Raw genomic sequence first — 16391 nt, 5'->3', positions numbered from 1 at the left:
GGGACGCCAGCTCTTTAGCCTTTATTTTCTCAGCCACTTGCTTGGAGAACCATGTCGGTTTCCTTTTTCGCTTGCTTTTATTTACTTTCCTTACATAAAGGTTCGTGGCCCTATTTATAGCTTCTTTCAGCCTGGACCACTGTCCTTCCACTTCTTGTATTTCCTCCCATCCCATCAGCTCCTTCCTCAGGTATTCCCCCATTTTACTAAAGTCAGCATGTTTGAAATCCAGGACTTTGAGTTTTGAGTGGCCACCCTCCTCTTCAGCCGTCATATCAAACCAAACCGTTTGATGGTCACTGCTGCCCAGGTGGGCACCCACTCGGACATTTGACACATTATCCCCATTTGTGAGTACCAGATCTAGCGTCGCTCCCTCCCTCATGGGTTCAGACACCATTTGTCTGAGCAAAGCACTTTGAAAAGCATCCACGATCTCTCTACTTTCCGATTCCGCAGACGGAACCTTCCAATCTACATCCGGCAGATTGAAATCTCCCAACAACAGCACCTCTCTTTTCTTCCCCAACTTTTGAATATCAGCGATCAGATCTTTATCTAGGTCCTCCAGTTGTGTCGGGGGTCTGTAGACAACACCCACATGGACAGAGGTTCTATCCTCTCTTTTTAAGGTGATCCATATCACTTCTTCCTTTCCCCAGTTCCCTGTCATTTCAGTCGCTGTGATATCATTTCTCACATACAGAGCTACTCCTCCACCTTTACGCCCCTCTCTATCCTTCCTAAAAAGATTATAGCCTGGTATGTTTGCATCCCATTCATGGGAACCATTGAGCCATGTCTCTGTGATTGCAACTATGTCCAAGTCTGCCTCCAAGATTAGGGCATGAAGGTCATGAACTTTATTGCTTAGACTGCGAGCATTTGTGGTCATCACTTTCCATCTACATTTCCAAGTATGTGTTTCGGTTTTAGTGATTTGGGGGTGTCTTTTCTCTTTGGGTACCTTCATATCTTTTTGTTCCACCTTCTTTGCTTTTTCTTTTTCTTCCGCCTCAGTTTTATTTTCAGGAGCATCACAGTGCTGTAGTGGAGCAAAAGAATTCTTAGGGGCAAAACTTGTGAGGGCGGATGCTTCTGTGTCACATAACAAATCCTGCTTGAGCCTACTGTGAACCATCTATTCTTAGGTGGTATTATCCTTTGAGGCAGTGGTGAGAATTTGGTATGATTCTGTGCAGTATGATTTTGTGCAGTCCTAGAAGTTGCTTTAAGTGCATTCAATTCCTGCTTTACTTTGCTGAGCTCCTGTTTTAAACTAGCAAGCTGAAGACAGATAGGACAAGCTTTAAGTCTCCAGAAGCTTGGTCTTGAAACTAAAGCACCACAATTATTACAGAGAATAAAAGTCATCTTGATTTGTTGAAATGGGTATGAACAGGTGTACTATGATGGGGTTGTAATTAGGGTGGGGTTAATTTATGATATGTAGTATATTTGGTAAAGCTATATAGGAAGTGTCAGTCTTGAGGTGGGTGGGCTTAAGCGTAAGACCTATGGAATGTGTTTGCTGTAACCTATCTCTAGAACAGCATTGAAATGCCCAGAGCCACAAGTGTAAGGTAGGGAGAATCAGAAAATAATCTTATCTGAGAGCACCCAAATCTGTCCAGCTTCTGTTCTGTGTAGAGACAAAACCCACGTGGAGAGAGAAGCTCCACCTGTGCTATGCAATTACCTTACAACAAAAGCAGATGGGGGAGGGGAGGAATTCCACACAGTATGGAAGCAGAAGGGAAAAATAAAAACACAAGAGAAACTACTACCGATTTTAAAGCACTTGTTAAATCCAGTTCTCAGATTATCAACTATCAAATACAAATAGCCAATAAGCAGTTTTAAAATCAGTTACATAGAATACAGATATCAATTAGAAATAGCCACTAAGCAGTTAGTTAGGAAACACAGATTATGAGATCACAAGTTTAGCTGAACAGTCACTGACTTTCCTGCAGTTTTTTCCTCTAGTGTTCTGTGCTGAGCTAAACAAAAAAAGATAAAGCTTAGAATAACTCCAGTCATTCTGGAGCATATTTATATAGTTCTTTTATTCTGTCATTGTTAGATCTTTTGTTTCTCTTCCCCCTTTAGGTTCAGACGGACCCTTCTGGTCTCTACATCGCCACTAGCTGTTCTGATAAGAATCTCTCCATCTTTGACTTCTATTCCGGAGAATGCATTGCCACCATGTTTGGACACTCTGGTAGGTCACAGAGGTGATTGAGCTATGAGTCTGACATTCTCAAACCAGTGCAGTAATTGGAGCCTTATGTTTAAGAATGGTTCTCTCTCTCTGGTCAGAGGGAGGTGTCTAGTATTATGTCTTAAACATTTGGGAATAACACTAACATCCTAATTCTATAAATGGTGCCCAAACTTGGCCGCACAGTTATAGAATAGAGCCAATAAATTGGCAAATAAGTGTCGATAAATACCATCAGTTGGTGTTAAGCGCTGATTGGTGCTAATTTGTAGTTGCATGCCTTGTTCTGTAAATAGCATGTCTAACTTCTCCCACATGCAGATGCAAAGGGCGCATTAGTATGAGAGGAGCTTGGGTATGTCAGGGGTATTCAACTATTCTCGTGCACACTTACAGAATAGTTTCATTTACACGTCCAGCTGCTGCATTTAGGCTTAAGCAGTCACACCTAGAGTTTGGTGCATATCTCTGCTGTTATAGAATACTAGCTTAGCACCCAGGTTTTTGACCGACCTATCTAGAATTTAATCCCAAGTGCATACTGCTTTGAGAGAAGTAGACATTTATGTATTTGTTTCACTTTTTCATTGTTAGAATACAAACATAAAAATGCTTTTTTTGCATTTATAATTATACATCAGAACAAGTTTAATAGTACCATCAAGATAGCCTGCACTGTCCAGTACATTTACATTCACTAGTTGTATTTTGTAGAATATGGACTTGGCAAAAGTGTTCATTTTTATCAGAGAGGTCACTATAAATCCATCCATGATGGTTTTAAAGCCAGAGTACCTTTGTGTTCAGGGTAAAAAAACGGCATAATGGAGGTTTGCTTCATAATGGAAAAATGACTGGCTTTTGTTTTGTGTTATTCCTGTAGAGATTGTAACTGGAATGAAGTTCAGTAATGACTGTAAGCATCTGATATCCGTCTCAGGAGACAGGTAGGAACACAGTCAGACATTTCACTGTCCATCGCTGCACCCTCTTTTCTCCTGCCATCACCACACCAGACCACTGGGGAAATTAGCAGTGATATCTAGTCACCTCAGTTGCTGTTCTATTCATTGTCAACATTCCCACAGCAGTCCTCACCCTCAAGTACTACTGTTTAATATGGCAGAAAGTTTATCCTAAACTGCTTTGGAATTGCCATGTTCTTATGTGTCGCAACCTCTGCAACACGGAAGTACATAAGCATCACCATACTGGGACAGACTGAAGGTGTTGTCTCCAACTGTGGCCACTCCAGGTCACAAGTACCTGGAAATATCCTAAAACAGTAAAACAGATTTTATGCTGTTTATCCTAGGAATAAGCAGTGTATTTTCCCAAGTCCATCTTAGTAACAGCTTATAGACTTTTAGGAAATTGTCCAAACCTTTTTTAAACCTTGCTAAGCTAACTGCTTTTACCACATTCTCTGGCAACGAATTCAAGAGTTTAATTACATATTGAGTGAAGAAATATTTTCTCCAATTTGTTTTAAATTTACTACTTTAGTCCTTGTAGCTTTGGAAAGAGTAAACAAATGATTTACATCTACCTTTCCACACCACTGAATATTTTGTAGACCTCTATCGTATCTCTCCTCAGCTGTCTCTTCTCCAAGCTTGAAGAGCTGTAACCTGTTTAGCGTATCCTCATGCTTTAACTTTCGCCAGCTGTGAGGAAGTGCTTGTGATTCTTAAGCAGTGTGTAAGCACAGAACTCACATAGAGACCAGTATGACAACACGAAATACAGCAGGAAGCCATTTTCTCCTTGCCCTGTGATTTCCTCTTTTCACTTTAAAAATGCTTCATAGGCCTTCTTCCAAATTCTAACATTGTATTTATCAAAGATGCCCAGGGCTTGAATTGCTATGATAGCTTATGTTCTGAAATAGCTGTATTACATTGTCTTACAGTTGTATTTTTATCTGGCGTTTGAGCTCTGAGATGACTATCAATATGCGTCAGCGATTGGCTGAAATGAAGCAGAGAGAGAAACAGGCAGATAAAGCAATGCCACACACGAGTACCAGCATCAGGTAAAGGGTGAAATGTTGAGGTTGAGTGACTGATTTTATTTATTTAGATTTAGCTGATTTTATTAATTTAGATTTAGCTCAAGGCAAGTAACATTCAGATACAGTAGATACCTGAATGGGAGCTTAGGTACCAAGAGTTGACAAAAGTAACAGAATAGGATGGACTTGACAGTGGTAGGGGAAAGAATAGAAGATAAGGAAGCGGAAGAGAGGCAGCCTAATAGGCAGGGAAAGTATCTCTGTCTGAATCAGTTTTATATTGCATATGGACAACCCCCGCACAGACAACAATCTACCCACATCACATAAACCCTACAGACAACTTAATTACAGTACAACAGGACAAAAAAATAACCAATTGAAAAGAAAAAGCAACTACGCACGGAAACAACCAACAGAAAGGGAAGAAAGGACAAAACAAAACCAGATACCAAGAAAACAGACAACTAATAAAAATCAACACCTCCCCATCCCAAACCGACCCCTACCAAGCAATTCAACTAGGTTATGTAAATGCCAGATCGGTAGTTAATAAAACAACAACAACAATAACAGACTGGTTCACAACAGACAAGCTTGATCTCTTATTTATTAAACCTGGATCCATGACCTCAAAGACCCCATAATTATAGATCTATGCCCCCCCAGGTTACAAAATGATCCACTGGACAAGGAATGGAAAAAGAGAAGGAGGAATAGCCTTAATCTACAGATCCCAGTTCACCATTACAACCGTAGCCGAATCCATTCTGCCCCAACTCAAAATTGCCTCAGTTAGAATTAGCCACCCAAACCTAATGGAACACCTTAACATAGTCCTGCTCTACAGACCGCCAGGTACTTAGCAAAACTGCCAAACACATTTTATGGACTTCATATCGAACATATGTGTCTCTACCTCAAACTTACTTATAATAGAAGATATCAACCTACACCTTGAAGATCCTACCTCAACAAACACCCAAGAATGCGAAGAATTCCTTCAACTATGGGATTTTCACAAGCCAACCACACAGCAAACCCATATTAAAGGACATGCACTAGATATCATCACACACACATTCGCCCCTGACTTAAATTTGGCATTAACGGATATAAAATGGACACCCATACCGTGGTCCGACCACTATATAGCAAACTTCTCCCTCATATGGCGAATAAAAGAATCAACCCACAAACAAGAACGAACTACCTACACCACGAGAGGAAAAATAGATCCTTTAACATTCTGGCAACAGTTCTATGATAACGAATGGTCTATAAAGACAGATACAAACCAATTTCTCGAAGAATAGGACAATAGATGTAGAAACATATTAGATAACATAGCACCACTTCAAACCAGAACCTCACGTAGAAAGAACTCAATACCATGGTTCAACGAAGAACTGAAAAAGCTAAAAATGCAAGTCAGAAGGCTAGAATGAGCATGGAATAAAAAGAAAGATGACTCCACATTCACCGCCTGGAAACAACTACAAAGAAAATATAAATACACCATAAGACAAACTAAAAGACTATATTATAAAACTAAAATTGGGCCAGACTACAAGGACACACACAAACTCTTCCAACTCATGAACAAATTACTAGACACTACACCGTTAACTTCCAACAGCATAGACAAACCAACAGCAAACAATCTCGCGAAATACTTCAATGAGAAAATCACAAAACTACGTCTCCTGATACCTGTCAATACCATAAACTATGCAGAACTTCTTGACTGCCTAGACCCAAACCCTGGTGAATACCCAGCGGACAGAACCTGGACCAACTTTGAGACGCAATCAGAGGACATCATTTCCCAAAAGCTCAAAAGGTTCGCCAAGTCTCACTGCAAATTAGACATGTGTCCTAACAACCTAATAAAGTCTGCACCTCAACAATTCATAACAGACCTCACGGAGCACTTGAACTACATGCTACAAAACGGACTCTTCCCAAAGGATAAAGGAAATATTTTACTCACCCCTATACCCAAAGATGCAAAAAAAAGCACAAGCGACTTAACCAACTACCGCCCAGTAGCATCTATTCCGCTGATAACCAAACTAATGGAAGGAATGGTGACCAATCAACTCACCAACTACTTAAATAAATTCTCCATACTGCATATCTCCCAATCAGGATTCCGATCTAACCACAGCACCAAAACTGTATTAGTTACTCTCATGACTAAATTTAAACAATTGATCGCAACTGGTCACAACATACTTCTTCTACAATTCGATATGTCCAGCGCTTTCGATATGGTTGATCATGGAATATTACTACACATCCTTGAATACTTCGGAATTGGAGGCAACGTCCTCAAGTGGTTCAAAGGCTTCCTAACCACGCGATCTTACCAAGTAATATCTAACTCGACCACCTCATACACATGGACACCTGAATGTGGAGTTCCCCAAGGATCCCCCCTCTCACCGACTCTCTTCAACCTGATGATGACACCCTTGGCCAAATTATTATCCAATCAAAACCTCAATCCATACATATACGCTGATGTAATGATCTACATCCTGTTTAAACAAGATTTAATGGAAATTACCAACGACATCAATCAAGGTTTCCATATCATGCATTCATGGGCAGATGCATTCCACCTGAAACTTAACGCAGAAAAAACGCAATGCCTTATACTCACCTCACAACATAACACGAGCAAATTCACCACCATAAACACACCAAAATTATCCCTTACCGTATCAGACACATTGAAAATTCTTGGAGTTACCATCGATCGACATCTTACACTTGAAAGTCACGTGAAAAATACAACTAAAAAGATGTTCTATTCAATGTGGAAACTAAAAAGGATAAGACCTTTCTTCCCAAGGACCATCTTTCGCAACCTGGTACAATGAATAGTACTTAGTCACTTAGATTACTGCAATGCTCTCTACGCTGGCTGTAAAGAGCAAATCATCAAGAGACTGCAAACCGCCCAAAACACCGCAGCTAGACTCATATACGGCAAAACAAAATATGAAAGTGCTAAACCCCTGAGGGAGAAATTACACTGGCTTCCACTTAAAGAACGCATCACGTTCAAGGTATGTTCTGTAGTTCATATAATCATCCACGGAAATGCCCCTGCCTACATGTCAGATCTGGTAGTTCTGCCACCCAGGAACGCTAAAAGGTCATCCCGCACATTCCTTAATCTGCACTTCCCCAGTTGTAAAGGCCTAAAATACAAACTAACGCATGCGTCTAACTTCTCTTACCTGAGCACACAGTTATGGAACGCATTGCCGCGCAGCTTAAAAACTACTTAAGAACTAACTAACTTTCGCAAATCCCTGAAGACCCATCTATTCAACAAGGCATACAAATAAGAGCAGCAACTATAAATGTAATACATCGCGAGATCACGTGGTGCGATGAGCTGAGCGGCTGTGCTTTGCTTCGGCTCGAGAGCTCCCGCTCCACACTTTGAAAAATCTGCACGACAAATGCTTGAAATTTGAATTGGCGGTCTTACTAATATTGTATGGACAGATTTATCACTAAATCCCCAACTGGAATGGCGTTACGAACGGGGAAAAGAGAGAAAGAGAAGACCAAATTGCTTACCCCCGATTCCAAGATGGCGGCGGCTCCGGTGCAGGCGGACCAAATATTTACAGGTTCGCAACTAGAACAGATCACTTTGGCAGTCGCGAAGGCCTGGCAGCCGAAGTGGGACGTGTTGGACCAAAAGCTGGATGCCATTCACACAAAATTGGAGGGACTGGAGACCCGCACGGAAGATCTCGAGACTCGGGTCTCGGCCCTTGAAGATGACTCCCAGGGCTACAATGCGGACCTCCGCGACGTCAAACAACAGCTTCAAGAGCACATGGAAAAACTTGAAGACCTTGAGAACCGTTCCCGAAGGAACAATCTTCGGATCGTAGGCCTCTCAGAGAACATCCCAGACAGAAACCTGTCGGAGTGGCTTACAACTTGGTTGGCAAAAGAGTTGGCATTGTCGGACTCCCTGGGGCCCCTAATAATAGAAAGAGCACATCGTGTGGGACGCCCCAGAGAAAATCAAACCAGACCGCGCGTGATTGTAATGCGCCTGTTGAACTACCGCCAAAAAATAGAAATCCTAAACGGATTCAAGATCCGCAGAGGGGAATTAAAACATGACGGGCGGCAAGTGCTAATGTTTCAAGATTACTCAGCGGGGGTCCAGGAACAACGATGGAAATACCACCCATTGTGCTCCCTGTTGGCTCAAAAGCAAATTCGCTTTATTCTTCAGTACCCTGCATCACTAAAAATATTAAACCAAGGACAATGGAGAGTTTTTCGGTCCCCTGAAGAAGCAAGAACTCTTTTAAGAGAACAAGGCATACTAGAAGGAGAATGAGAACATTGCAACTAATATCGGGGGATTGAAGGACAGAATATTAAAGTGGCAGTAAGTACAGTAAATAAACGCTCAACGGGGCGGGAGGCTCTCAGCAATCCAGGTGATCTCCTGCTAATTCCAGGTTTAGGCCTGGAAAGATGGCTGAAGGGATGATAATGAGGGGGGGGAAGAAGGGAGGGAGGGGGGATTTAGGGAAAGAATTGGAACTTTGATTGTATATAATAGGGGTCTAGTTTGGTGCCAAGAGATAGGAGGTGCTCCAAATCGGGAATGGTTAGAGTTAGCTTATAAAATAAACATGAGGGCTAATGTGCAACTTCGGAGCTGGGGAGACCTAGTAATATCACAGAGGTGGAACAGAGTGGCTATACAGAGGGTAATTTCATCAAGGACAGAAGGGTTAGGAAATAATGACTACTAGGATAATAACGTGGAATGTAGGGGGTATTAGTTCCCCGGTTAAGAGGGCTAAGATCCTTACAGCGTTAAAAAGACACAAAGCAGACATAGCGTGTTTACAAGAGACACGCTTAACAGATAAGGAACACTCCAAACTGCAAAAACTGTGGGTTAGTGAGGTATTTGCGGCCTCGTCGCAGAGTAGGAAAGGAGGAGTCGCGGTCCTATTTAGAAAGGGGCTCTCATATAAAGCAACTATATTGGACAGAGGGGTCAAAGGAGATTATATCTTATTAAACGTGTGGCTCCCAGGAAAAGAATTTACGCTACTAGTCCTATATGGGCCCAATAATTATGAAGCCACATTCTTTAAATCCTTAGCTGGGAAATGCCTGCACAATGGGAGAGGAGACCTGATAGTTGTGGGAGATTTTAACGCAGTGATTGACACACGTCAGGATTGTTCAAACACACTAGACTCTCACTACCGGGGGACACGAGCTAGAGAGTTCCAAGGATTCAACAAGACTCTTGACCTGGTGGATCCATGGAGAATTCACCATCCTGGGGATAAAGATTATACACACAGATCAAGGGCCCATGGTACATCCGCCCGGATTGACTATATTATGGTAGCTCGCTCATTATTTTACTCGGTGAGAACGGCAACTATTGGACCTGAAGAGATAACAGACCACTCATTAGTGTGGGTAGATTTTGCATTCACGATGGATGATAGGGGGGGGGAGGGGGTGGAGATATCCTGCACATTTATATCAGGACCAACACTTACGAGCACATATACAAAAGAATTGGGCCCAATATATAGAACATAACCAAGTACACCTTGAATCTCAACCAGAGTTGTTTTGGTCCGCCTCTAAAGCAGTATTGCGAGGTGCCATCATAGCATACTGTCACATTAAAAACAAGAAAAGGGCCATAGGCATTTTAAGATTGGAACGACAATTGCAAAGGGCTAAGAGAATCCATCTACATCACCCCTCAGATGTCACTTTAGAAACCTTAAAAGCTACTCAGGTGGCATTAAATAGTTTATTGCATGAAAAAGAACTTAAATCAGCATTGTTTTATAAATTTAAATTACAGAGATTTGGTAACAGGGCGGGCAAAATGTTAGGACGTTTAATTAAAAGTGCGGGAGTCCCAAGGACTGTAACAACAATTAAAGACTCCAAGGGAAACCTTCTTACAGATAATAGGGAAATAGGACGGGCATTTACAGATTACTTCACTACTTTGTACCAGGCGGGATCACCTCCAACAGAGCAGGCAACACGACAATACTTACAACAGATAGGCCTCCCCAAATTTTCAGAAGAACAATTGGAAGGTTTAAATAAACCATTAACAATGCAAGAATTGCAGTGGGTGATTAAAACGTTAAAACTATGGTCAGCGCCAGGCCCGGACGGGTTATCCGGGGAGTATTATAAAATGCTACCGGGGGAGGCTTTAGCAGCGTTGTTGGAATATCATCGGGAAGTAGTGGAGAAAAAAGGCTTCCCGAGGTACGCCAACTCAGCATTGATTACATTGATACCGAAGCCAGGGAAACCTCTTGATAAAGTGGAATCCTATAGACCGATATCCCTGCTTAATGTTGATACGAAAATACTGGCAAAGATGATGGCGGAACGACTAGCGCAATGTCTGCCATCTCTGATTGGGGCGGAACAGGTGGGATTCGTACGAGGTCGTCAATCGGTTCATAACGTTAGAAAAACCCTGATGGCCCTAGCAGCAAGTCAACAAATTGGAAAGCCCACCCTGATCTTGAGTTTAGACGCTGAAAAGGCCTTTGATCGGGTTGGGTGGGACTTCATGTTTCAAACTTTGTCAATGATGGGTATGGAGGGCTGGTTTATGCATGCAGTACAGGCATTGTATAGAGGACCCAGAGCAGGGGTGTTAATAAATGGTGTTAAAGAACCAGAATTCCAGATATATCGAGGTACAAGACAGGGTTGTCCCCTGTCGCCATTGTTATTTTTGCTATCTCTGGAACCTTTAATAAGGAAAGTCTCCTCAGCTCCGGATATCCGGGGGGTCACGTTGGCGGGTCAGGAAATAAAAATCTTAGCATATGCAGATGACCTACTAATAATCCTGAGAGAGCCTACTGAAACCTTGGGAAAATTAATACAGATACTAGAGGAATATGGGAGTTATTCAGGCTTCTGTTTAAACCTGTACAAATCAGTAGCACTACCGGCTTTCCCGGAAGTGCGCACGGGGTGGCCTGGGACATTTCCCCTACAATGGGCACAAAATACCTTGAGATATCTGGGAGTGAATATCCCCATGAACTTAGCCACACTTTATGAACAGAACGTGCAGCGATTGATGCAAGACACGAATAAACAATTACAAGCTTGGGGCCCATTACCACTCTCCCTGATGGGGAGGATTGCTCTGTTTAATATGGTCATTGCCCCTAAATGGCTATACACTTTTCAAACGCTACCGCTTTTCCTAAAAAAGACTGATGAATATAAACTGACTAAGATAGTGCAATCCTTTTTATGGAAGGGGAAAAAACCACGCCTCCCATTTTCCACCATATGTGTCCCGACGGAGTATGGAGGACTGGGATTGTTAAATGTAAAATATATGACTGTTGCCAGTGGAATGCGACATCTGAATGATTGGTTCAGAGGTACACAAGACTATACAAATACTTCAATGGAGTTACAATTATATCCCGGACTACATTTCAGTAATTACCTCCATACAAAGGGGCCCTCGCCGCCATATATCCTGCAGAAAACGGGAATAATGGGGTCAGCGAAGGCAGTGTGGAAATGGATTTGTAAACTCCACAGGTTTTCGGCTAGAGTTACTCCATACCTGTCGATATGTGGAAACCCTGCTTTTGAACCAGGGCTCCTATACCCAGCATTTACCCGCTGGAAACGGAATGGGATGGTGTATTTGATGCAAGCAATCACGCAAGAGGGGAAGATAAAACCTTTCCAGGAGTTACAGACTGAGTTTGCAATGCTTCCTTCGGACAAGTTTCATTACTTTCAGTTGAGACATTATATACAATCTTTACCGTGGGAAGACCTGGCTGAGGATGTCCAAGAGGAATTGGCCTCAGCCTTTTCATTGACAGCACAGCAGAGGGTGCCTCTCAAATTTCATCACAGGCACATTCGGGATACGGCAGAGGAGCTGGACTATGGGAAACTGCTAAATATGTGGCAACAAGACATACCAATGACTCTTACCCTATCTCAGTTCAAATCACATATTATTACAATGCGAAAACAGACAGCTATGATCTCACACTGGGAGACTCAATACAAAGTGGCGCTCCGGCTGTATATTTCTCCTCGAAGGGCCTTCCACATGGGGCTCTCTCCCTGGGGGGAATGCCCTAAGTGTCGGGAACCGGGGGCCACCTTGGGACATATGTTGTGGACCTGCAGAGGTATAATTCAATACTGGAAGGATATAATACAGTACGTTTCAAAATTGTGGGCATCAGGGTGGAAATATGATTCAGGTCTACTACTGGGACATCCGATATTAATCCACCCTATCCCGTCGGGACTAACAGCTTTTGTGAATAAATCTATTATAGTGGCCAAACAGGTGATCCTCTCTGAGTGGCTTTCCCGACATTACCCTACATGTTCCCGATGGAGAGCCCGCATGATCACATTGGTGAGAGTTGAAAGGATGGCAGTTGTGGACTTCAAATCCAAAACAGGATTACAATTCCAGAACATTTGGAGCCCATTTCTTAATACACTGTCCCCGCATGCTAGGAGCAGATTGCTGAACTTCTAATGGGACTTACACAGCTGGACTCAGAATGTTTGGAAGGGAGGAGGGGATTGAAGGGGAAGGGGAGGGAGTTCTTTCAGGGGGGGAAAGGGGGGATGGGAGGGAAGAGGGAAGTTGGGGGGGAGCATTAAAAGAAATAAGTTTTTGGTCACCATGTTTTTGTATTTACAATGTTTTCTTTATTCAATAAAAAAGATTAAACATAAATGTAATACATCGCATCGTTACCTATAATCAACAGTGTTCTTGCTTATATATGCTTATTTGAATTTCGATCACGTTATTTTCTATGACAACTCCACCTTACCTATTATCAGTAATGTTTCTACTTATATTTACTTGTTTAAATTTCGACTATGCTATTCTGTATGTAACACTAACTGTTATCTATTAATCTACTATCTACCAATAACGACACATTGTAAGCCACATTGAGCCTGCAAAGAAGTGGGAAAATGTGGCATACAAATGCAATAAATAAATATCTAATTATGAGCTACTTCTAACTTATCCTAAAAAGCGTTCATTATTCTTTCAATTGTGAAAGAGTCCATCTCCTACTTAACCTTTGCAACCTCTTATCATGGGTCATTGAATATGCAGCCTCTGAGGGGCTTGAATTGGGCGTGAGAACTCACATGTGCTTGTCTTGCTGTTTCACTGGTTTGGAGAGGCCAGGCATCCTAAGACAGTAGTCTACTTACCTAAAGCCTATGAGTGAGGTCTTTGTTCTCCACCACAGGGGTGAAACTCTGTCAGTCCTATCATCTTTACCAGTGCTTTCATCAGACAGCGATAAAGATGGTGAAGAGGATGGAAATGAGGAAGATGATCTGCCCATTGAGGAATCCTATCAAATTCCATCAAACTGCAACAACAAGGGAGATCAAGGTACATGAAAGAAGGGTAATAGTGCCCACAAGCACATGGGATGTGTCTTGGGAGCAAGTACCTAGCCAGGAGATAGATGGGAAGGAAACAGACAAAGGGGATCCAGGTACCTGGGAGAGGGGAAAATGTGTAGATGGGGGCTATGAAGCACTTGATGGATTAAGGAAGCAAAAAAATAAAAATACGCATTTGCAGAGATATGTTACGAGAACAACCAACATGGGTTCAAGGGTAAGAAGAGAGAATAGGGTTGTCTGGGTATAAGGTAAGGGACAGTGAAACATGGAATCCCAATATGTTTGGTAAGGGAGCAACAGGGTAGGCATATAGGGGCAACTATATAACATGGTGCCTATAAAAAGGCACCTATTTATGCTTATTTTATAAAGGCAATATAGGTGTCTTATAAATCCCATTAATCCACACGTTCACTCGGACAAATTTACGCCTGCTCTGATTTCTGTCTTCCAAAGAAATGAGATATGTGAGTTTCCTTGTTAAATAGCCCTTCAGTTTAAAAACTCTTAATCTGTTGCAACAGACAAGCCAGTGTGGAAGGTCAAGATCACAAGAGAGATCTGCTTCACTGAGGTCATCTCCAGATGAGCAGGAGGCTAAACTCGCTCTGAGTGATTTCCCTGTCTGCTGAGCCTGTTGTATGAGCGTAGACTGCTCCTTATAGCTGTTTTAAACACTGGCTTAGGCTCTGTGGCTCTGAAGAGTCCCATGCGCTTCACTAGCCATACTCATTTCCTTCAAAGGTTTTACAGTTTCACTCAGCCATTCATTGGAATGGGCCCTCCTGAATCAATTCTTACCCTCTGACAAGCCAGCCATGAAGGCTATAACCCTTTGACCCTGGAGCTGATAAACAGTAATCTGGACTTCCACCTTCCTCAAACTGTGAGGCCTCTTATCAGGACACAGCATCCACTATAGCTCCTCCATGGTGCCAGTGTTTTTACACACCATGTTGACAATGTCAAATCTAGCTTCTCCATGGCATCAATATTTAACACAGCAGTACTGGTAACACCAACTCTTAACATGAGTTGCAGCTTCACCATTGCTTCATTTACACTATGTTTCCAGGAAGGCCTACACACAGTGCTTGTATAAGTACAGCACACATACACAGGTATTTGGCTGTGCAATTTTATAAAAGCCCTTTTCCACATGTAAAAACATGCTTGGCATGTGGAAAATGCTTTATACAATGATTCTCATAAAGTATGTAGAGGAGGCAAATAAGAAATAAAGCAGAGGTGGGACAAATATTCAACATAGAATTGGGTAACAAAAATAGAAGGAATGCCACAAATTGGACTAAAGATGCAGAAGTCTGTAAACCATTCACCGCAGAGGTTAATATTTAGTGTTATCTTGTCCAGTTAAGTTAATCGGTTATTCAGAGAGATAAAAGGTAAAGATGATGCCACTATAAGTTAACTGAATGTGTTATCTGGTTAACTTAGACCTGCTGTTTGTTTAGTCTGACTTAGCCTTTAAAAGAATACTGCACTCCTTGGCATGCCTTCAGTTTCATCTCTTATTAGCTGTTAATGATTGACTGGGTTTCTAGTTGACCAAAAGTTAACCAGTCACTGGCTTAAGAAGTTCGGAGTTTATAATTTTTCCGGTTAACCAGATAAAATGCCTTGACTATTGATGTCAGTGTGTATAGAACAAGATTTGTAGTGATTGCATTTTCTATATTTTTAGTACAAAGCAAGATAACAGAAATGCCTGCCTCCCTCTGCCGGAGTCTCTCATACTGGGAAATGAAGAGGGTGAGTCATATTTCAAGCCCCTGTCACATTGGCACTGCAAGGCTTAGGGGGATTCGGAGAAGAAACTGAGGCTGCATTGGCAGCACAGGAGTCTGTGGAAAGTCACAATCGTGAATCCCTGATACCTCTAGGGCACCACTGTGTGCCTCCTAAAATACTTGCTGCATTTGAAGAACACTAAGGAAACACACATTCCTTGAGACATGCAAAGCCTGATTTTGCATATGGCATCTAGGGCAGGACAGTCACAATTTCCAATCTGTCCTATAAAGGAACCACTGAACTTACAGCCTTTTGTAAAGCACTAGGGGGCCCTATTACTAAGCCGTACTGCTGTGGGACGTACTGAGGTGTTCTGCAGTAACGTGCCCATCAGTGCACACTAATCTCGTGCTGAAAAATGCTTTTAATTTTTCAGTTTGGGAGGTGTGACTGTGAGGAGAGAGTAGGCGTACCCTGTGCTAATCGGGTAGCATGGGCACATTGCTGCGCGCTGCTTGATTACCATGGGGTTAGCACGGGAACCCATAGCACCAACAAAATAGGTGTCAGTAATGGCCACACGTAATTGGGAAATTAGCATGTGGCCATTTTACAACCACGCTAAAGATGGCTGCAGCGCATGGAAAACACACGCACTGACAACAGTGATGGCCACTTTTTAGCATGGCTTGGTAAAAGAGCCCCAAGGACAGCAAGAAGTACATGTGTATTTTCCTAAAAATGCAGTGTGAGCAAGCTTTTAGAAAAATAAGTGTAGAAAATTGGTATTGCTCAGTTCGTCATAAGTGTCGGTGTTGATTTTTGCCACTTACTCGAACAATCAGTAAAAGAGCTAAGCTCCTAAAAGCACTTTTTTTTTTTTACATT

The 16391-nt window shown here is 42.2% G+C and overlaps 1 protein-coding gene across 2 annotated transcripts in view; it reads left to right on the top strand.

The window, feature by feature from the left end:
* The window catches only part of MAPKBP1 (mitogen-activated protein kinase binding protein 1), a 386986-nt gene that overhangs the window by 305881 nt on the left and 64714 nt on the right, over nucleotides 1-16391 (top strand). For both annotated transcript variants that reach the window (XM_030215489.1, XM_030215488.1), the window contains exons 18-22: nucleotides 2113-2224; nucleotides 3108-3171; nucleotides 4137-4259; nucleotides 13583-13731; nucleotides 15454-15521. In XM_030215489.1, the coding sequence (XP_030071349.1) occupies nucleotides 2113-2224; nucleotides 3108-3171; nucleotides 4137-4259; nucleotides 13583-13731; nucleotides 15454-15521 (516 nt within the window). The remainder of the gene's footprint in view (nucleotides 1-2112; nucleotides 2225-3107; nucleotides 3172-4136; nucleotides 4260-13582; nucleotides 13732-15453; nucleotides 15522-16391) is intronic.

The sequence above is a fragment of the Microcaecilia unicolor genome, chromosome 9 (genome assembly GCF_901765095.1).
Source record: "Microcaecilia unicolor chromosome 9, aMicUni1.1, whole genome shotgun sequence".
In the NCBI taxonomy this organism is placed as follows: Eukaryota; Metazoa; Chordata; class Amphibia; order Gymnophiona; family Siphonopidae; genus Microcaecilia; species Microcaecilia unicolor.
The sequence above is the reverse complement of the archived record's forward strand: the minus strand, read 5'-3'. Positions and strand labels throughout refer to the sequence as shown.